This window comes from Piliocolobus tephrosceles, chromosome 15 (genome assembly GCF_002776525.5).
Source record: "Piliocolobus tephrosceles isolate RC106 chromosome 15, ASM277652v3, whole genome shotgun sequence".
Lineage (NCBI taxonomy): Eukaryota > Metazoa > Chordata > Mammalia > Primates > Cercopithecidae > Piliocolobus > Piliocolobus tephrosceles.
Genome location: NC_045448.1, coordinates 107,291,272 through 107,312,112, shown reverse-complemented (window position 1 = coordinate 107,312,112; position 20,841 = coordinate 107,291,272). Strand labels below are relative to the sequence as shown.

The 20,841-nt window shown below is 47.2% G+C and overlaps 1 protein-coding gene across 10 annotated transcripts in view; it reads right to left on the bottom strand.

The window, feature by feature from the left end:
* The window catches only part of KANSL3 (KAT8 regulatory NSL complex subunit 3), a 43,503-nt gene that overhangs the window by 18,532 nt on the left and 4,130 nt on the right, over nucleotides 1-20,841 (bottom strand). For 4 of the 10 annotated variants that reach the window (XR_004228489.1, XR_003306957.1, XM_026448505.1 and 1 more), the window contains exons 8-16: nucleotides 20,171-20,371; nucleotides 19,815-19,971; nucleotides 17,960-18,037; nucleotides 16,328-16,519; nucleotides 15,785-15,869; nucleotides 15,260-15,390; nucleotides 13,472-13,581; nucleotides 12,835-13,057; nucleotides 12,366-12,499 (exon numbers count right to left, since the gene is read on the bottom strand). Coding sequence is in view for 7 of the 10 variants with exons in the window: in XM_026448505.1 (XP_026304290.1) it covers nucleotides 12,366-12,499; nucleotides 12,835-13,057; nucleotides 13,472-13,581; nucleotides 15,260-15,390; nucleotides 15,785-15,869; nucleotides 16,328-16,519; nucleotides 17,960-18,037; nucleotides 19,815-19,971; nucleotides 20,171-20,371 (1,311 nt within the window). In the remaining 3 variants the exon portion in view is untranslated. Of the gene's footprint in view, nucleotides 1-3,498; nucleotides 5,976-12,365; nucleotides 12,500-12,834; nucleotides 13,058-13,471; nucleotides 13,582-15,259; nucleotides 15,391-15,784; nucleotides 15,870-16,327; nucleotides 16,520-17,959; nucleotides 18,038-19,814; nucleotides 19,972-20,170; nucleotides 20,372-20,841 lie in introns of those variants that run through there. The other 6 variants (XM_026448508.1, XM_026448507.1, XM_023211471.2 and 3 more) reach the window with 5 other exon arrangements.

Below are 20,841 nucleotides of genomic sequence, written 5' to 3'. Positions count from 1 at the left end.
TGACAACCCCATCAACCAACAATTTCATCAACATTTATGGAACCCTCCACCCAACAGCAGAACACATTTAAGCACCCACAGAATACACAGCAAGATAGATCACCCCTGGGCCATAAACCTCAACAAATTTAAAAGACCACAATGAGATGCCACTACACACCTATTAGAATGGCTACAATAATAAATAAAAGAGGGCAGGCACGGTGGCTCACATCTGTAATCCCAGCACTTTGGGAGGCTGAGGAGGGTGGATTACCTGAGGTCAGGAGTTCAAGACTAGCCTGGCCAACATGGTGAAACCCCATCTCTACTAAAAACTAAAAAAAAAAAAAAAAAATTAGCCAGATGTGGTGGCAGGTGCCTGTAATCCCAGACTAGGGAGGCTGAGGCAGGAGAAGTGCTTGAACCTGGCAGGCCGAGGTTGCAGTGAGCCAAGATCACGCATTGCACTCCAGCCTGGGTGACAGAGTGAGACTCTGTCTCCCAAAAATAAAATAAAAATAAATCATAAAAGAGACAATATAGAGTGCTGGTAGGAATGCAGAGAAAATGAATCTCTCATACACTGCTGACAGGAATGTAATAGTACGACTACTCTGAAAAACAGTGGCAGTTTCTTTTTTCTTCTTTAGAAACAAGGTCTCACTCTGTTGCCCGGGTTGAGTACCAGAGCATGATCACAGCTCACTGCAGCCTTGACCTCCCAGGCTCAAGCAATCCTTCCATTTCAGCTTCCCAAGTAGCCGAGACTACCTCACCCGGTGAGTGACATGACACTCGGCTAATTTGTATTTTTGTAGAGGCAGGGTCTATCAAGTTGTCTAGGGGGTTTCAAACTCCTGAGCTCAATCAATCCTCCCATCTTGGCCTCCCAAAGTGCTAGGATTACAGGTGTGAGCCATCAGGCTGGGTTGGCAGTTTCCTAAAAAATTTGAAACCTAACATATGACCCAGTAATCACGCTCCTGGTCATTTATCATAGAGAAATGAAAACTCATGTTCTCATAAAAAAAAAAACTGCATACAATTGGCCGGGCACAGTGTCTCACACCTGTAATCCCAGCACTTTGAGAGGCCAAGGCGGGAGGATTGCCTGAGGTCAGGAGTTTGAGACCAGTCTAGCCAACATGGTGAAACCCTGTCTCTACTAAAAATACAAAAAAAATTAGCTGGGCCTGGTGGTGTGTGCCTGTAATCCCAGCTACTGAGGAGGCTGAGGCAGGGGAACTGCTTGAACCAGGGAGGTGGAGGTTGCAGTGAGCCGAGAGATCGTGTCATTGCACTCCAGCCTGGGTGACAGAGCAAGACTCCGTCTCAAAACAACAACAACAACAACAACAACAAACACTGCATACAATTGCTACAGCAGCTTTATCTGTAATAGCCCCAACAGGGAACAAACTAGATGTCCCTCAATAGGTGAATCAATTGTTACACAAACTGTGCTAAACCCATACCATGAAATACCACTTAGCAATAAAAGGAATGAACTACTCATATACATACAACGACTTGGATGGATATCAAGGAAATGATACTGAGTGAAACAAGACAATCTCAAAAGGCCATGCACTGTAGGATTCCATTTATACATCATCCCACTTAGGACAAGTAGAAGAGATCACTGGTTGCTAGGGTCAGGAATGGTGGGGAAGGAGATGGATGTGACTATAAAGGGGTGGCATGAGGGAGATCTTTGGGCTGATGGAACCATTCTGTATTTTGTTTATGGCTACAGTGATTACATGACACAGAACTAAACACACACATTGTACCAACTTCCTGGTTTTAATTTTGTGTTATAGTTATGTGAGATGTAAGTACCGGGGGAAACTTGGTGAAGGGTGTTATACTATACTATAATTGCAGGTTAAAAACACACATATCTAACAGCCCAGCAGTGTTTTGCTTTGTTTTGTTTAAATCCATCTACTTCTCCTTAGAAGAGTAATGATATGAATCACATGACTTCATCTTCTGGATACTATGATTGGACTGGGTGGGGAGAGAGAAGGAGAACCGACCCACAAGTGAGAGAGAGCCCATCAGGCTGTCTTCCAAATTGGAACTGAGTGAGAGAGACCAGCCATCCGGGAAGGGTTCTGCGGCTGAAAAGTCCTGTGACAACAGGATCCAAACTGGATCTTGGCAAGTCCAAGTCAGTTGAGGTCATGAGGCAAGTAGCAAAAAGCGTGAGGCTCCTTGTCTATAAAAATGTCTACTGAGAGAATATTCCCTTTCAGAGCTATTTTGGTGGTGAATAGGTTTCTCCTCCTTGCAGCCGTCAACCCTGACCAAAATGTGTGCTTGAAAAAGAGAGAAAAAGGTAACAAAGACTTATCTGCATCATTATTTGCTATGGCCCCTGTCCCCATACCCCTGAAGCTTCAGACAGCTGTCATTTTAACAATCTAATCCTCGTCTCGCTTGACCTGACTGCTCAAGTCAGTGAGACTAGAGTTTGAGGGAGAAGACAGCACATCAGATGTCTACTAAAGAGGGTAACACGATGTGCCCAGGTATACTGGACACTCCAAGCAGCATACCAGAACTATGGCCTCCACCCAGAGGGCTCCGATGCCAAGGGTAGGGACCTGGAATTTAAGGGTTAGAAGGAAGGTCCTCCTGAACACAAGTTAACAAATAATCTAGAGGTTGGAATTCATTCATGCATCTCTAAATCTTTTATGTATTTATTGGGGGGCGGGTGGAGGTATGGGAAGTGCAAAGGGATACTGATCTTTCAGGATCAAGGTGGAGGGACCCCACCTACTGACGTAAGCTCAGCCAAGAGCCCCACCATAGCAACATCGATTACTCTTGGCCTGGTGGGAAGTAAACTGAAAAGGTCACGTGCAGGCCAAGCCACCATCTTCTCACCTCCTGGGCTAATCTCTACTTCCAGTCTCCCATCTTAGAACCCTAGCACAGTGCAAAGTAGAAAACACACTGACATCAGACTAGCTGGGTTCCAGTACTGCTTCTGCCATTTCCTGCTGTTTGACTGCCCTGTGCCTGTTTCCTCACTAGTGAACAGGAAATTACAGGCCGGGCGCGGTGGCTCATGCCTGTAATCCCAACACTTTGGGAGGCCGAGGTGGGCGGATCACAAGGTCAGGAGTTTGAGACCAGCTTGGCCAACATAGTGGAACCCTGTCTCTACTAAAAATACAAAAAACTAGCTGGGTGTGGTGGCGGGAGCCTGTAATCCCCAGCTACTTGGGAGGCTGAGGCAGGAGAATCGCTTGAACCCAGGAGGCAGAGGTTGCAGTGAGCCAAGATAGCACCACAGCACTCAAGCCTGAGCGACAGTGCGAGAGACTCCATCTCAAAAGAAAAAAAAAAGAAATTCGAGTACCACCTCATACCACCTGGCACTGGTGAGGTGATGATCACTGGCCTTACAATATCTTAGCTCTATCTTCTGTGCCCACTTCAGTGGGTGGTTACCACAATACATATGAGAAGTCAACTGAAAAGAAGCTGAAGCAATCCAAATGTTGTTTTTGGTGTTTTTAATTGTTTAATGTAAGAACAGAACCATCATAGCCCCTCAGCTCTATAACCCATCCAGCCCAAGACTGTTCTAGTGGTGAGACCAAGAGCAGACAGGTCTTCCTACCTCAGTGACCTCAAAGCACAAGGACATCGCCACAGGGCATCAACATACATCTATCAGCCAAGAATCTAAGACCTTCCTGATCCTTCCACATTTTCTACCAATAGTATCACTTTCTGAGGTTATGGATTCCAGGTGTTCTAGGAAATAGTAAATCTTCCTTTCGCGTTCCAAGAAATACAGTCTGCGAAGGGAACTGGAAAACATGACTCTAGGCCTCAGCCATTTCCTCTGTTACCCTGTCCAAGGTGTAGAACAATCCATGTTCTGACAGTTCCCCTTCTTCAGTTGAGGAGTTCTTCAAGGTGGATAGACCACACCTCAGGAAGTCAGCCCTTGCAAGCACACTAGAATTTACCATAAAGGCAGGTCGGCTTGTTAGTTTTTCTTTGTCCCCAGCATACACTGAGCCAACAACTTAAGTCATGACTGGGTTGTTCAGGGCTCTGTCTGTCCTCAATGATTCCTAAAAGCTTCATATAGCTCACATGTCTCACTGTCCACTGCTTTTTTGGTGTGGTATGATCCTACCTGTAAAGTCATCAAACCCCTGGGTCCTGGATGCCTCCTCCAGATTTCATACCTTCCTCAAGTTTACTAAATACTTCCTGAATTTAAGAATGTTGAGAAAGTCACCTACCAGCTAATGCAAAAACACAGCCTAATTCTGTGTGAATCCCTGTTGAGATCCGTTTTTCAGGTCAGGGAGGGAAGCTACGGTGTTTACGGTACCCTCTCCTATCACACATCCCCTGCCCACAGTACCCTGACCTACCTTGCCTGAGACTCCTAGACACTATGAGCTCCCTTCTGGCTGCCACTCAGACTGGCCAGGAAGGCTCCCAGATTGAACACAGGTGGCGTGGTGTAGAGATACACTGTACTGGGGGTCAGGACCACGGACTATAATTTAAGCCGTGTTGTAGGCCCTTCCTGCCTACAGAAAAGGACACTTGAGCAGAGCCACACTTGGGTTGCCTAATTTATTACCTTAACTAGAAACATTCTAAGTATGGGAGCCTGTTCTGGAGGACAGCTCCTAAACCAAATCTAAAACTATCTTTGCACACGAGTGTTGGAAGAGGTAAGCATGGGATCAGAACTCCATCTTCTGTGACCACTTCTCCAGGGACTGCCACCTATAGCGCTCAGGTTGGTACCAACAGCCCTGCATAGCAGAGTCACTGTCAATCATCTTCCCACTTGTAAGCAGGAAAACAAAAAGTCTTAGGAAACAGAAACGAAAACACTGAAGCATGGCCTTCATCGTCCTAATGCCACAAGTTTCCTGGGATGGCCAAGATACTACGTTAGCTTGTTGTCCCTGCTTCCCTCCAGAGACTGGAGACAGAGGATTTTCCAGGGTTACAGTTTCTTCTCTGACTTGGCAAATTCTTCTTTTTATCTCCAGCTGAATCACTAGTTCCTTGGGTGGCAGAGCAGAGACCTAAGCACAAACCACAGGGCTTACTGGCATGTCCTTCAAGCTACTTCCTTTGCTGTTCTATTCCTCTTCTTCAGCTTATCTGAACCTGCGGACTCTCTGGATACAGAAACTGCCCAAACGCATGGTGAAAAGGACAAAGGGGCCAGGTTTCACCTGGTATCCACTGCTCCCAACATCTAGAGTAAGTCAAAGAGGCTGAAAGATGATGGCCCAGTTCTCTTTGCCTTCATTGTGACACTAACAAAAACCAGAAGTTTCAGGTGTCAGCAAGCTACTCAGCATCTGACGTGGTTTCTAAGGTGGGGTTGCATGGGGAGCACTCTCCCATGGCTGCTGATGAAGGCCACAGTGATGACCTAAACAAGCCCTTCCGGCTCTGAACCACCAGTTGGCAGGCCAGATGACTCCAGTCTTTAGCAAAGGGCTTTCCATTCTAACTCCCGAAACCTGAGACCAGATGGGTGTCTCCTCCCAGCTGGGCGCAGAGGGTAGCACAGACTTCCAAAAGGAAACGCCTTCATTAAATGCAGCGGGTAGTCCTATACACTGACCCTTGGGTCAGACCACAGCTTTAGCGGGGGAAGAAGTGGCTCTGATCCAGGTACAGCCAGATCTGCTGAGGAGTCTGGGGATCCCAGGAACCAGATCTGCAGATCCTGGACGATGGTGCTTCCCTTGCTGGCACCGTATCACCTAACCTAACGGTTTCTCTGAAGACTCAACAGCCCAACTCTGAAGACAGTTGGCGGAGAGGCAAAAATGACTGTCTTAAAGAGGTCTTCAGACACGTGGATGGCTCAGCAGGACCACACACGTGCCCAGGGCCCACCATGAGGCAGCCATCACCAACTTACCAACTTGGTAAGGAGGACATATCACACAGCATCTTCAGGGTGCTGGAGGCAGGCGCTGTGGCAGGAGAGGTAGTGAAGAAGGGTCAAAGCTTTGACAGGTTATCATCACATTCAGACCCTCTAACCCAATTATCCTGAGTCCTGAGAATTTATTTTAAAGAAGTAATTCTCAATAGGAAAAAAGCTGGATACACAAGGACATGTGTTCTAGCTGCCAAGTGGTTAACAGAACATGGACTCTAGAGTCAGAGACTCAACTTTCCACTTTTTAAGGCAAGTGCCTATGTTCTCTGAGCCTCCTTTTCCTCGCCTGTAAGAGGTAGATGACAGCATCTACTTTCCAGGGTCACTGTAAGGATTAAATGAAATAATCCACATTAAGCACCTAAGTGTAATCTGTGCTCAACAACAAAGGTCACCTCTTATTATTACGCATGAGGACAGAAAAGGAATGCAGAGAAAAGGAAATCGGTGCGCTTTCAAGGGCAACAGAACAGAAGGAAGATCTCCATGACTGTTCTGATTTTGAGGCCTTAGACATGTAGGTGCGGGGGGAATGCCATCAATGTTGAGCCCTGCAGCTTAAGAATAAGGAAGTGAGTAGGGAGGTGGCCTTTGTCACCAAGGCTTTCCCCACCTTTCTAAGTCTCCCCACTGGGAAACTCCCAAGAGGTCTCTGAGAATGCAGTAAAGGAGGGAAGGCCAGGCGAGGTGGCTCATGCCTATAATCCCAACACTTTGGGGGGCCAAGGCAGGAGGACTGCTTGAGCCCAGAAGTTTAAGACCAGCCTGGGCAACTTAGCCCATCTCTACAAAAATTTTTCAAAAATTAGGTGAGCATAGTGCTGCATACCTATAGGCCCAGCTACTCGGGAGGCCGAGGCCATGGGACTGTTTAAGCCCAAGAGGTTGAGGCTGCAGTGAGTCATAATCACACCAATGAAGAAGGGTTTGACAATCAAACCTCATGACTTCAATCCCAGCTCTTTGGGAGGCTGAGGTGGGAAGACTGCTGGAGCCCAGGAGTTCCACATCAACATGGGCAATACAGCAAGACCCCATCTCAATAACAAACCAAAACAAAACCTCATGGGCTTCCCTGCCCAAAGGCAGGCTGTGCACAGATGATCACTCTATTCTGATTATGAATACACCTTAGAGTGAGCCAGCCTGCCCACAGCCTGCTACAAGGCTACAGTGAGGCCCACTGCCATAGGCCTCCAGCTAAAGGTGCTGCTTGCCAGGCTGACAAGGTCCTGATATGGCCAGCAGGACAGAGAGGAGAGAGGTCTTATAACCACAGGTAGGGAGTCCATTTTTTGGACTCTGATGCAGGGCACAACATAGTCTCTGTCTGTTCTCTTCCTCCCTGCAGCTTCTCAGCTGAGGAGTACACAACAGTCCATTCCCATGAAGGAAACATGCAGTAAACACCAATCCATGCCAGAAACGAAACAGATAATTAGGTGCTTATACAGATCTTAGAGCAGCCTAATTGGTGTCCACTTTTCTTTTTAAATTCACTCCATCCATAAATATTGCAGTATGGAACCCTAAAATTAAAAAGGACCGTTTTAAAATCCTAACAACAATAGCATTATCACACATTAAAAAGGTTAACAATTCTGTAATATCAACAACTATCCGGTCAGTGTTCAAATTTCCAATTGCCTCACAAATGTCAAAAAATGGGTAGTTTGTTTCTAAGCATTAAAAAACCTAGATTCCCAAAGCCTGAGGAGATTCTGATCCTGCCACCACAACAGTCACTGAATTAAGTCAACTTCCTCACTAAACCAGGTCAGAAAACCAAAGCCCAGAAGGCTAGGTGATTTGCCCAGGATCACACAGCTGGCTGAAAACAGATGACCTGACCCATAGTTCAGTGCTCTGTCTGGCAGTCTGAACACTGAGTTAACTATTAGAAGCTTTTGAATCAGCAAGAAGCCGTAATCTAGTAACATCCCTTTGCTTGTTAGAAAAGAATCACCATCTGACCCCTCCTAGCAATTACATACTCAATTTATTTATTTATTTATTTATTTATTTATTTATTTATTTATTTATTTTGAGATGGAGTCTGGCTCTGTTGCCCAGGCTGGAGTGCAATGGCGTGATCTCGGCTCACTGCAACCTCCGCCTCCCGGGTTCAAGCGATTCTCTTGCCTCAGCCTCCTGAGTAGCTGGGACTACAGGTGCGCACCACCCCATCCAGCTAATTTTTGTATTTTTAGTAGAGATGGGGTTTTCCCCTCTCATACCATTTTGTATTTTGCCCTCTCATACCATTTTGGCCAGGATGGTTTCGATCTCTTGACCTCGTGATCCACCTGTCTCGGCCTCCCAAAGTGCTGGGATTATAGGCGTGAGGCACCAGGCCCAGCCTTCACCCATTCTATTAAGATGAAAACTAATCTCATGTTAACATCATCAGTTAGAAGGCCAGACCTTGATCTTTATTCTGCGCTTCAACAGAGCCACGGACAAGGCGGATTCTCAGTGACCTCTACTCTCTTCTCAGTGGTAACCAGCTTGCCCAGGCCGTGGCAAGCTGAGACAGATTATCTAACACAGGAGGAAGGGATCACATGGCAGGATGCCTGTTCTAGCTGTGGATCAACCTGGCATCAGCAAAGGTGAAGACACTCTAAAAACAGGCCCAAATGGCTTTGTAGGTCACGTCTATCAAACCATCAAGGAACTATCATTTCTGTACTATAAAACTGTTTTAGAGCATGATGAGCGGGGAAAAACACTTCCCACCTCATTCTACAAGGACTGAATTACCCCTTTTACATAACTAGACAAAGGAAAGCACACACACACAAAAGTAGCGGGTAGAGGGGAAGAAAACTATGGTCCAAAGCCTGAATAGATTAATATAGATGCCAAAATCCTAAGTAAAATAAAAGCAAATAGAACAGACATGCTTTTCTTTTGAAACGCTTAGCTTCTTTCTTTTTTCATTTTGATAGGGTCTTGTTGCCTTTGTATGTACAATAAAAAGAATAGGACACTATTCTGCCACTGAATCCAGAATTCACACAGTTTGATATTAGGAAACCTATTAAAGTAAGTCATCATTTTAACTGATTAAAAGAAAATGTTGGCCGGACGTGGTGGCTCACGCCTGTAATCCCAGCACTTTGGGAGGCCGAGGTGGGTGGATCACTTGAGGTCAGGAGTTCACGACAAGCCTGGCCAACATGGCGAAACCCCGTCTCTACTAAAAATACAAAAATTATCTGGGGGTGGTGGCGCGAGCCTATAGTCTCAGCTACTCAGGAGGCTGAGGCAGGAGAACCACTTGAACTTGGGAGGCAGAGGTTGCAGTGAGCTGAGATCGCGCCACTGGACTCCAGCCTGGGTGACAAGAGTGAGACTCTGTCTCAAAGAAAGGGAAAAAAAAAAGGGAAATGTTTATCCTCATTCGTTTCATGTGATTCTAAAAGAATAATGGACAAAATTCAAAATTCAAAACTATCAAGAGAAAGGAAAAGAATGAAGATTATCTTAGCAAACTAGAAACAGAATCGACACTCCCTTAACTTCAAGTTCCATACTATCAGCCTGTAACAGAAAGCCAGCGTAGGATAGACAGATTCAAAACTACAGAACAGGCCCATGTGTGTTCAGTACTTTACAATGTTAAGAGCAGTGGATTCTAGATGAGCGGAGGAATGATGAATGGACTCATCCTTACCTCACTTAACATACAAAAGTGAACTATAAGGAATTAAAGGAAACAAACAAAAGCAATATAAGAAAACACAGAGAGTTTCAGTATGGGATGACAGCAAAGTTCTGGAGATGGATGATGGTGATGGCTATACCACGATGTGAATGTGCTCAATGCTACTGAACTGTAAGCTTGAAACATGGCTAAAATGGTAAATTGTATGTTACAGATGTTTTACCACAATTCAAATTTTAAAAAGAAAAAGGATTACTTTTATATCCTTGATAGGGCTTTCTTAAGACATAAAACTTTGGAGCTACAAAGGAAAATATTTGAAGATTTTACTATATGAAAAATTTAAATGGCTGTATGATCCAGAAATAAAAGTTAAATGATTGACATTCAATGAATGCTTCAATAGAAGAAAAAAAAAAGATGAGCCACTGACAGGAATAACATATGCAACTTGTGTAACAGATAAAGAATTAACATCTGAATATATAAAGCCACTATAATTCAAAGAGTATGAGAAACATTTCATAAAAGACATAAAACTTCTTAAGTAATCAGGAAAATGCACATTAAAACAATTTCATTTTCACCCAGATTAATAAAGTTAAAAATACTGATTTCCACAAAATATGAAACAGATATTTTCATCACTGTGGCTAGCATTGTAAAGTAGCAAAAACTTTTTGAAGGGCAGTTAGTGAGCAGCTGCCCAGATATTAGATGTACACATTCTCTACTTACTCTCTAGCCTGGAGAAATGCTCCCAAAGGTACCCAAGAATAAGCAAAAGTGTCCACCAGAGCATTATTTAAAATATCAAAAACCAAAATAGAACCCAGCTATCTACCTAACAGAAGGTGGTGAAACACATCTTCTTACATCTACTCAGTGAAATACTAGCCAGCCTCTGAAAGACGTAGACAGAAATGTGTCATGACATGATTTATAAAAAAAGGCAAGTTACAAAACAGTCCATATTCTGTAATCCCATATTTGTACAAAACAAATAAAGTAACATACTTTGTGTAGAAAAAAAAATCTGAATGGATCTATATCAAGCTATTAACAGTGATCATCATCTCTGGGAGTAGCATCATGGGAAACTTTCCCTTTCTAAATTAATTATTTCTAACATGTTTGAATTATTTAAAATAAGCATAATCATTTTTATAATTGAAAAAATAAGAAACAAGATAAAATTAAAACATTTCCATCCCTCTGCAAAAAAAAGGTAGCTATGGCCGGGCGCGGTGGCTCAAGCCTGTAATCCCAGCACTTTGGGAGGCCGAGACGGGCGGATCACAAGGTCAGGAGATCGAGACCATCCTGGCCAACACGGTGAAACCCGTCTCTACTAAAAAATACAAAAAACTAGCCGGGCGAGGTGGCGGGCGCCTGTAGTCCCAGCTACTCAGGAGGCTGAGGCAGGAGAATGGCGTAAACCCGGGAGGCGGAGCTTGGAGTGAGCTGAGATCCAGCCACTGCACTCCAGCCTGGGCGACAGAGCGAGACTCCGTCTCAAAAAAAAAAAAAAAAAAAAAGGTAGCTATGATCCCAATGAATGTCAGGTGTTGACCTCTGTGCAGTATTTTCCCTAGAGAGGAAGCGACAGAAGAGCTTTTAGAATGGCTCAGGAACTATCACTGCACCTCCAGTTCACAAGCAGGTTGACATGGCAGAAAGGACAGGGAGACACAGGAAGGCCTCAGCTGCACAGGATATACTGAAGGAAAGCACACTCGATACTAGACTCGAACTGTTTTTTGGCTTAACTTCTAATCTTTGAGTGGCTCCTCAGATCACCGTTTTAAGATTAGAAACATTTGACTTGAAAAGGTCACAATGGAAATCAGATCAGCTAAGAGAAACTCATCATGACTTCCTGGGTGAGACCTATAAAAACCTAGCTGTGCCCTAAAAAGACAGCCATACATGCTAAGATATGGGAAGGCACAGTGCTAGAAAGCCAACGTCAAAGAAAGAGTATTATACTTGGGGGCCGAGGCAGGAGGACCGCTTAAACCTAGGAGTTCAAGGCCAGCTTGGGCAACACAGTGAGCTATCTCTGTCCCCATGTCCTTAAAAACAAAGAAAGGGCCAGGAGCGGTGGCTCAAGCCTGTAATCCCAACACTTTCAGAGGCCAAGACAAGTAGATCACTTGAGGCCAGGAGTCTGAGGTCAAGAGTACGAGGCCAGCCCAGTCAACATGGTGAAACCCTGTTGTAGCCGGGCATGGTGGTGGGTGCCTGTAATCCCAGTTACTTGGGAGGCTGAGGCCGGAGAATTGCTTGAACCAGGGAGGGGGAGGTGGAGGTTGCAGGGAGCCGAGATCGCATCACTGCACTCCAGTTGGGGCGATAGAGCAAGACTCCATCTCAAAAAATAAAAATAAAAATAAAAACAAAGAGCATTAGCTAAGTAGCCTCTACTCACAACCTCTGAAGGATGAAACCAAGGATGAGAAAAAAAATGAAACGAAAGGAAAAGCAAACAAAAACATTAAATACTAGGCACTGCAACCCACTTGAACATACACAATCTTCACAACATCCAGGGAGAGATGTAGAAGAGGAGGCTCAAAGAGGTCCATGATTCGTTCAGTATTACAAAGCCAAACTCCAGAGTCCAGATTTGAATTTGAATCTGAATCTCGTCTGTCCAGTGCATGGGCAGCCCCTTCAATCAGCCAGTCAACTGGTCTCAAACTTCCCAAAAATGAAGCCCATGTCCTCAGTGCTTCCTGGCAGACTCACCTGTGAGCTGGAGGGCAGCACCTGGGAAGAGGGCTCCTCGGATGGGGCTGCTCCTGAGCCCATAGGGCTCAGCGTGGTGATCCTGCTCGGCTGGCCACGAAGTGTCAGAGTAATGGTGGTGGGGACCTTCAAGCCTGAGATAGAGAGAAGCAGTATTTTTGAGTCACACTCTCCACCTTCTGCTGAGGCTTTCCTTTCCTGGAGAGCTTCTCCCCCACATAACACAGTCCCTTGGCCTCCTCCCCAGCTGGGTCATCTATGCACTATCAGTCAATCTGAAAGGCAACAGGAAACAGCCTGTGTTCTCTCAACCTCTCTGGGGGATGGGTCCACACAGCTGAATCCAAAGGTCAATGCCAGGACCCTGTGGGACTGGCTGCAACATCACACCTTGCCCACGTGAGATGGGAAGGTCCTTGGGGGAAGATCCCAGATCTGGGAGTCCCCACAGTTCTCATGAGAGACTCACCTGATGCTTGGTTAGAGATCTGAGCCAGGCCAGGGAGGCTGCTTGCCAACTTAGCGAGGCCCCCATTGGTCAGCAGCTGGTGGATGGCTGTGGGCTTCCCACCAGGAGTGGCACCCAAGGAGGAGAGAGTGGTGGCCACAGGAATGGTACGGACAATGGTGCTGGTGCCCGTGGTGATGGCACCCAGGCTCTGCATGGGGGTGGGCAACTTCACACTGGTGGCCTGTGGGACACACAAGCCCAGGTGATCAGAAGCTGCCGCCCAACAGCAACGTTCGAGTTTGGAGGGCCCACAGCATATTATTAAAGGCTAACGTGTACTGAGTGCCTACTACATGCAAGGTACTCTTCCAGGCATTTTGCATATATTATTTCACTCTTACAACAACTCTATGAGGGAAGTACTACTATTACCTCATTTTATAGACAAGGAAACAAAAACAGAGTGGTCAAGAAACTTGCCCAAGGTCACACAGTAAATGATAGACCTTAATCTTTGGCAGTTCCCTGCTGTGTAGCTAGAAGGTTGTTTGTCCTTGACCCACTGACTCCTGACCTAGTTTCCCTGCCAAAACCAACTAAGCTGAGGAGGCCTCCTCCCTACACCTGCCCAGCCCAGCAAATGGCAGATGTGCACCTGTGGGGTTGGTCCTGGGGAGGGATTTGCTGGAAGGCCAGAGGTCTTGCTGCTGATATCCTGCAAGCTGAAGCTGAGGCCTTGGAGGAGGCTGCTGGCTGATGTGGCCCCTAAGAGAGGACATAGCAGGAATCAGTAGAGACTCAATCACTTGCACTATCCCAAGAGCAGCCACATCCATCCACCCTCACCACCAACTAAAACACCAATGGTGCTTGCCCTTGGACACCCCCGTCCTCAGAAAGAAGGCAAGATCTCCCCAGCCAGGCACACACGCAGTGGATGCCACACAGGAAAGGTACTGTACCAGACACTGCCCCAGATTTCCTCTGCACCTGCTGCAAACCATCAGTCATACATTTTGGGCCGTTTTGAGAAACCCAAGTTTGTTCCTTTCTTTCCAGGGAAGAAGAAGAACTTTTTAAGCCAAAAGAATTCTAAATACCCAACTTTAACTTCGCCTCAAACAATCAAAGCAGTAAGGAAGTAGCCTCAAAGCAGCAAGAAAGGTTCTCCTAAAGGAGAAGAGTTTCTTTTTCTTTTTTTTTTTTTTTTTGAGACGGAGTCTCGCTCTGTCGCCCAGGCTGGAGTGCAGTGGCCGGATCTCCGCTCACTGCAAGCTCTGCCTCCCGGGTTCATGTCATTCTCCTGCCTCCTCCTCCCGAGTACCTGGGACTACAGGCACCCGCCACCTCGCCCGGCTAGTTTTTTGTATTTTTAGTAGAGATGGGGTTTCACCGTCAGGATGGTCTCGATCTCCTGACCTCATGATCCACCCGTCTCGGCCTCCCAAAGTGCTGGGATTACAGGCTTGAGCCACCGCACCCGGCCCCCCCCCCTTTTTTTTTGAGACAGAGTTTCCCTATTATTTCCCAGGCTGGAGTGCAACGGCGCAATCTTGGCTCACTGCAACCTCCACCTCCCGGGTTCAAGCGATTCTCCTGCCTCAGCCTCCCAAGTAGCTGGGTTTACAGATTCCCAGCACCACACCTGGCTAATTTTTTGTATTTTTAGTAGAGACGGGGTTTCACCATATTGGCCAGGCTGGTCTCAAACTCCTGACCTCAGGTGATCCACCCACCTTGGCCTTCCGAAGTGTTGGGATTACAGGCTTGTTGGGATTACCACGCCTGGCCAGGAGAAGGGTTTCTGCTGGGCTCAGGCAACAGGTCTTTCAAAGTAGGGTTAGCAGGTAGGACAAAGTGAGAGACAAGCAGAGACAGAAAAATGTCTCATTTTGCTAATGCCCAGTGTAGCACCATTTCCAGTTTTATTCAGTCAGACGTGCTTAAAACAGCAAAATAAAACCATAGTCAGCCCTCAATTATCTGTGGGCTTCGCAGCAGATTCGCAGATTCAAACAACCACACGGATAGAAACCTGTGGCTATGGAATGCCAACTGTAAGACATAGTTTCATATAAGGGACTTGAGCATCCGTGGATTTTGGTAGTGGTGAGGGTCCTAGAACCAATCTCCTGTGGATAAGAAAGGCTGACTATACATATATGTCCTATCGGCTATTTCTCCTTACAGTAGAGGATACAGCACCTGTAAACTGGAACATTTAATCACCTGCGGACCAGGACATTTACTCACTGCATTTATTCAAGGCCAAGGAATCCCTCTGCCCAAGCTAATTCCAGTTTCACGTCAAGCCTCTACGATCACTCTAAGACCCAGAGGCCCACGTTGTGGATTCGGCTCCCGGGACGCTTTCCCAGGACCACCCACCAGCAGCAGACCAAAAATTCTGTGTTGGAAGGGGAAATGCTGGGCCACAGGATACCTGGGAGGGAGCTGCCAGGAGAGGTGGCCACCAGGCGGCTCTGCAGTGTGTGCAAGGCACTGGGTGCCGTGCTGCTGGAGACCACTGAAGGGGCTGGGCTGGCTGAGACTCCACCTTCAGGAGAACTGGACCTGGACAAAGGAAGGAGCTCTGTTATCCAAAGGTCACAGGGCAGCAAGCCCTAGCAACACAGGCAGGGTACAGAGTGGGGCCCAGCAAGGCTTTCAGCAGCAGACACACACCAAGAACCTTCAGCTTCTTTGTTCCACTTTCTGAACCTGGCCTCTAGTCTTCTAAAAGTCCTTACTTACAGGACTTACAGCAAAAGGCAGGGGATACTTTGGAATCTGAAGTAAAAATGAACTCTGTGTTGACCCAAAAGCAAGACAAAGATCCCTATCAGAAGGAAGTCACATTTCCCCAACTGACAGAACCGAGAATCCATCATTTTCCAAAGCACTAAATGAACCAGAAGCAGAGGGAAGGGAAAAAGGAATAGACACAGATGGTCCAACAAACACTCACTTGGCTGTGGTGAGAAGTCCTGTGAGCTCCTTGGCCCCTGCTGAAGCCTGCCCCAGTGTCATGGTGATGGGCTTCCCACCCGCAGCTGCAAAACAGAAAACCCCAAGGCCCCTGGTCAGTCCTATTTGGCCGCTACGTTTCCAGGTTCCACAGTTTAGGCTACATGCAAGATACTATGAACAAGAACTGGAGGAGTAAACAAAATGAACTGTGCTAGAGTAGGGAGAGTTGGGGCTATTTTTTCCTTCTATTTTCTAAACTTCCTGAAATATTCTGTACTTTAATTGAAGCAAACAAAAAAAGAACAAAATATACGATGCTTTGAACTATGGCACAGCTTCCTCTCGTATTCTGCCTGCTGCCTGGTCCTCATTCAGATGGGCTCATGCCCACTTTACCCACATGTATAGCCTCATGCCTTCTTTGCTCCGGGCATCTCTCCAAACGAAGCAAAGGCTGACGTGCTGGTGAGTGGCCACCAAAGGGCAATGCTGTGTGCCTAGGAGAGGTCAGTTCTCATTTAATGTAGCAAGAGAAACTCACCTTCTGGAGCACTTCCTTGGGAAGGAGCACAAGGCCCTCCAGCTGTGTCCCCTTGGGAGATAAGGGACACCTTGATCTTTGGTCGCTTGGAGGTCTTGCTGCCAGGAAGGGGACTGGAGGGATGGTGTCGCTTCAGCTGAACCCTAAGATCTTCTTTCTCTCCTTCCTCCGGTGGTTCTGATGAAATGGGAACTGAGAGATGGAGCTGAGTTCAGATCCTCCACAATCCAAAAAAGCCCAACAGACAGTCAATAGCAGCACCAACATAGCCATGTGTAAAACACAGGAGAACCACTCTACGTCCAGGGCTATCCCTCAAAGGAGACTGCCCATGCTTCAGGACAACTTCACTCAGGCCCTGCCCGTGGGGGACCCCACTTTGCCCTTCTCAGAGGACGGCTCCCTTCTCATCCCTCATCCTGCACTGGAATCGGAAGGGAAGGGGCCCTGAGTTGGGAGGAATTAAAAGACAGAAGACACCCTGACCCTGCCTAGCCAAGGTCAATAGCAACAACAACAAAAATAGAGGACTCAACACAATAAGTAAACAGTCCTTCCCAGACTCAAAAAGTGTGATCACCCTCCTGTCTCAAGCCCTCCCCGTATCATCACACAGTTGGGGACACTAAACATTCTACGAGAACTCATGGAGGAGCAGGTCATCCAGTTCTCTCTAAAAAGCAGAGTTTTCCAAAAGGCTCTCAAGAGTCCCACCCTGCCCTAAGAGCCCAGGGTTGAGGATTCACTTGCCAAACGGAGGCAGTGAAGAGGACTGTCACCAGGACTGAAAGCTGGCTATGAGTGGCTACTAGCAGAGAGCACCTCAACCAGGCAACCTCACGGTTCCTCCCCAAAAGTAACAGGGCAACACTGGCCCATGTCACAACCTGGTCCCCAGGTCATGTGTACTAGCACAGACAAAGGCCATCTGTTCACACACGGGCTTCCACTTCCACCGAATCAAACAGGCTCATCATGGATACAGCCAAGCTTTTTGGACTCAGGTTATCTTTCAAGCTTCCTCAAAGATTCCCTCCTCTTTAAACCCAGAAGTCTACCCTAGTCCTCTTGTAGCATAGGGAAGCAAAGACTGGGGTGGGGAGGAAGGCAGCAGTCACATGAGGATGGAGGAGGGGTCCTGCCATGAGGTAACAGTCAGGACATAACCAGCTAGAAGGATTGCTTAGGGGACAGATGCACTGGCTAAAATCAGAGTAGGAAGGAGGGTGGAGGGGAAAGGAGTTTCAGGTTCTATGCTGATATGTGGCTGGTGGGCTTGTAGCCACCAGATAAACACAGGACAAGAGGCAGGGAGAAAAACACACAAGGAAACCGAGACTCACAGGCAATGCCACAGGCATACAAAAAAGCAGCAGAGCCAAGACCACAGTGAAAGAAAGAACCACACTAAGAGACAAAAAAGAAAATACCATAAGAAGCAAACAAAAGAATGGAAAAAGGACAAAGACTACAGAGTAAGCAACAGGAGTCAGCAAAACAAAAGAACACAAAGAAAAAGAAAAGAACAGGAGGAAACCAAACTGAGGCAGAAGAGAGGGAGAGATGGAAAATAAATAAGGGGTTGAGGAGCAGAATGCAGTGGACGAGCAAGCAAGAAAGAGTAATACTCACCAAAGAGACAGGAGGAGGTGCCAGGAGGAAGAGCTTTCCTCACCAGCATATTTTGTTTCAGAAAAGCAGCAAACTGTGCTGGAATGAATCAGAAAGAATTACAGAATCACAGCCAGCCAGAGAAGGGAGAAAAAGAGAGGGAGTAAGAAAAAAGGTTGTAGAAAATGGCCAATAGGGGCTCCTTCTGAAATTACTGCACGGCAACCTGACTCTGCCATGGAGTCGGTCTGTAGAAGCATCTAAAACTGACTAGTACTACCTGCCTCATGGAGCTATGCCAAAACTCAACAAACTACAGCAATGTGAGTGCCACGAAGAAGGCATGGCACACAGCAAGGACTTCATGTAAGTTCGCTATTAGTATTCCCTGTTTGCCCATCAGCTCTGCTAAGCCAGGGTTCTAAAGCTGCTACTCTCCCCCATGAAACCCTAGGTCCCCATTTCAAACCCAGCTCGCCAATCAGCCTTCCAAACTCCTTAGATTCTCAACTAATCACCCTCTCCAGAAGCACAGCATATCACCAGCTCTGTCTTCATCAGAAGTGTAAAGACACACTGTCCACAAGGGACTTGGCTCTGGCCACCACTCATGAAGATCCATGGCACAGCATCCGCGCAGACCCTCGGGGCCTGGCCTCACTTCTCAACTCCTCCCATCCACTCATACTTCTACTCCTTGTTAGTACTACTCTTACTCTTATAAGCAAACTCACAAGAGGTCTGCGTTTTGGTTCTGATCCTTTGGCTCCACTAAAAGAAACACAGGGAAAGGAAACAGATGAGCCTCCTATCCCCTCCACGTCTGTCTGCCAGCCAGCCAGCTCTGGCTGCTGCCTCTTCCCAGGCACCCCTATTCCTGAGAAGCTCAGGTGACACATCGTTAAACACCAATGCCCAAGAAGCCTTACCTCAAGGCCACCCAACTGGATCAATGTGGGGGAAGGCGGACAGAGCACTGTTTCTTCTTTTCTATAGCCCAGTGAACTCTCCCTTTTCTATAGCTCCTTTCATAGCACTTGCAGCTCACCAAACTCTTACTTTCGACTATATGAATACTTCCCAGCCTCATCTGAAACCTGTCTGCAGCGAACCCTGATACACTTCACTGAAAGTCTCAGTGTGAGAATCTTTTCTTTTTCTTTTTTTTTTTTTTTTTGAGACGGAGTCTTGCTCTGTCACCCAGGCTGGAGTGCAGTGGCCGGATCTCAGCTCACTGCAAGCTCCACCTCCCACGTTTACGCCATTCTCCTGCCTCAGCCTCCCGAGTAGCTGGGACTACAGGCGTCTGCCACCTCGCCCGGCTAGTTTTTTGTATTTTTTTAGTAGAGACGGGGTTTCACCATGTTAGCCAGGATGGTCTCGATCTCCTGACCTTGTGATCCGCCCGTCTCGGCCTCCCAAAGTGCTGGGATTACAGGCTTGAGCCACCGCGCCCGGCCTCAGTGTGAGAATCTTAACGCTTCAAGGGTCAAACAAAGAAAGGGCATGATGCCAAGTGAGTTGCCCTAGAATCTGATTAATAAAATCAATCACCCAATACATATGATCACAGAGCCCTGACTGGAGGAGTGGCTGGCAAGGCAGAAAAAAGTTTAGGCCAATATATATGTTCATAAAGCCTAGCCTCCCCAGAACAGCAAGACAATGCTATAACTAGTGATCACAAAGTCCCACTCACTCAGAGGCCTTGCCATTCATTTCAATAATTAATTTTGAATTTTGCCTGCACAGAAATGTGAGAAAGGGTGCCTCCCATCCGCCTGAAAGAAGCTGTAGATACCAATACTGTGCAGCCGCCGTGTGGTATGAACTCCAGCAGACAGCCCCGGGAGGAGCCCCGGCCAGGTGCCCATACCTTGAGCTTGTTTGTGGGTCAGCACAGCTTCTGTCCGCTGCACATGTCTCTTCAGCAGCTGAGAGCTTCCAATCTGACTGGACTTCTGGGCAGAGGTCACTGTGGTCACTTTGGTCTTGGGACTGGAGGTGGGGCTGCTGGACACACTGGAGAGATCCTGAGTAAGGTGAGAAGGCCAAGAGATGAGCCAGTGTTATTGGGATCTGACCACGGGTCAGCACATCCCTCTGGAATTCCCCTTGTAGGAACTCACAGGCCCATGGCACTAACAAGACAGAGGCATCCCCAGGAAGTTAAGGAACCAACTCTGTGGTGCTGATTCCCCAGCAACAGTAATCCCTCCCTGCTCACACTACCTCTGAGCCTGAGGGTGAGGCGGGCAGCTTGGCAGCTGGGGAGGCAGGTCGACTGCCCCGCTCAGGGACTTCAAAGGCCAAGTCTCTGCGGGCCACATCGCGGGGCTTCTTCTTCTTCTCAGCATCCTGATCCCGAGGTTCAGAGCCCATGTGACCCTCAGCACGAGTGAGCACTCCAGTCAAAAAGTCCACAATCTCATCCTAGTGTAGAGAGGAGCCAATCAAGGCCTTTTAGTCCTCATCTGGAGAATGGGAACCTCTCATATACTTACCAACTAAAAGAGATTCTCCCTCAGCTCTGGCATCTGGATGTGCCAGTCCTTCCCCACTCAAACAAGGCCTGGCGCAAATCCCAGGCTTCTGAGCAACTGTGGTTCGAGAAGACCAGCAAATGCCTCTGTCAGGGGGAGCTCCGGGGTGGTCACACTCCACCACTTTTCCAACACTCTCCCTCCTGATGCTTTGCTTACACTAATTCACCACTCTCATTTTTCTTTGCTTTGCTTATGACTGAGGCCTACCAGAGGCCCCAGTGGAGGTGTTCAGAGCCAAACAGGCCACTACTAATAAGACCAAACCTACAAGGCTACAGAAAGGCAAGCCTAGCTGAGAAAAGCGCACAAAACAACTGTTTACCTGAATACATCTGTCCACCATGCTCTGAGTCAACC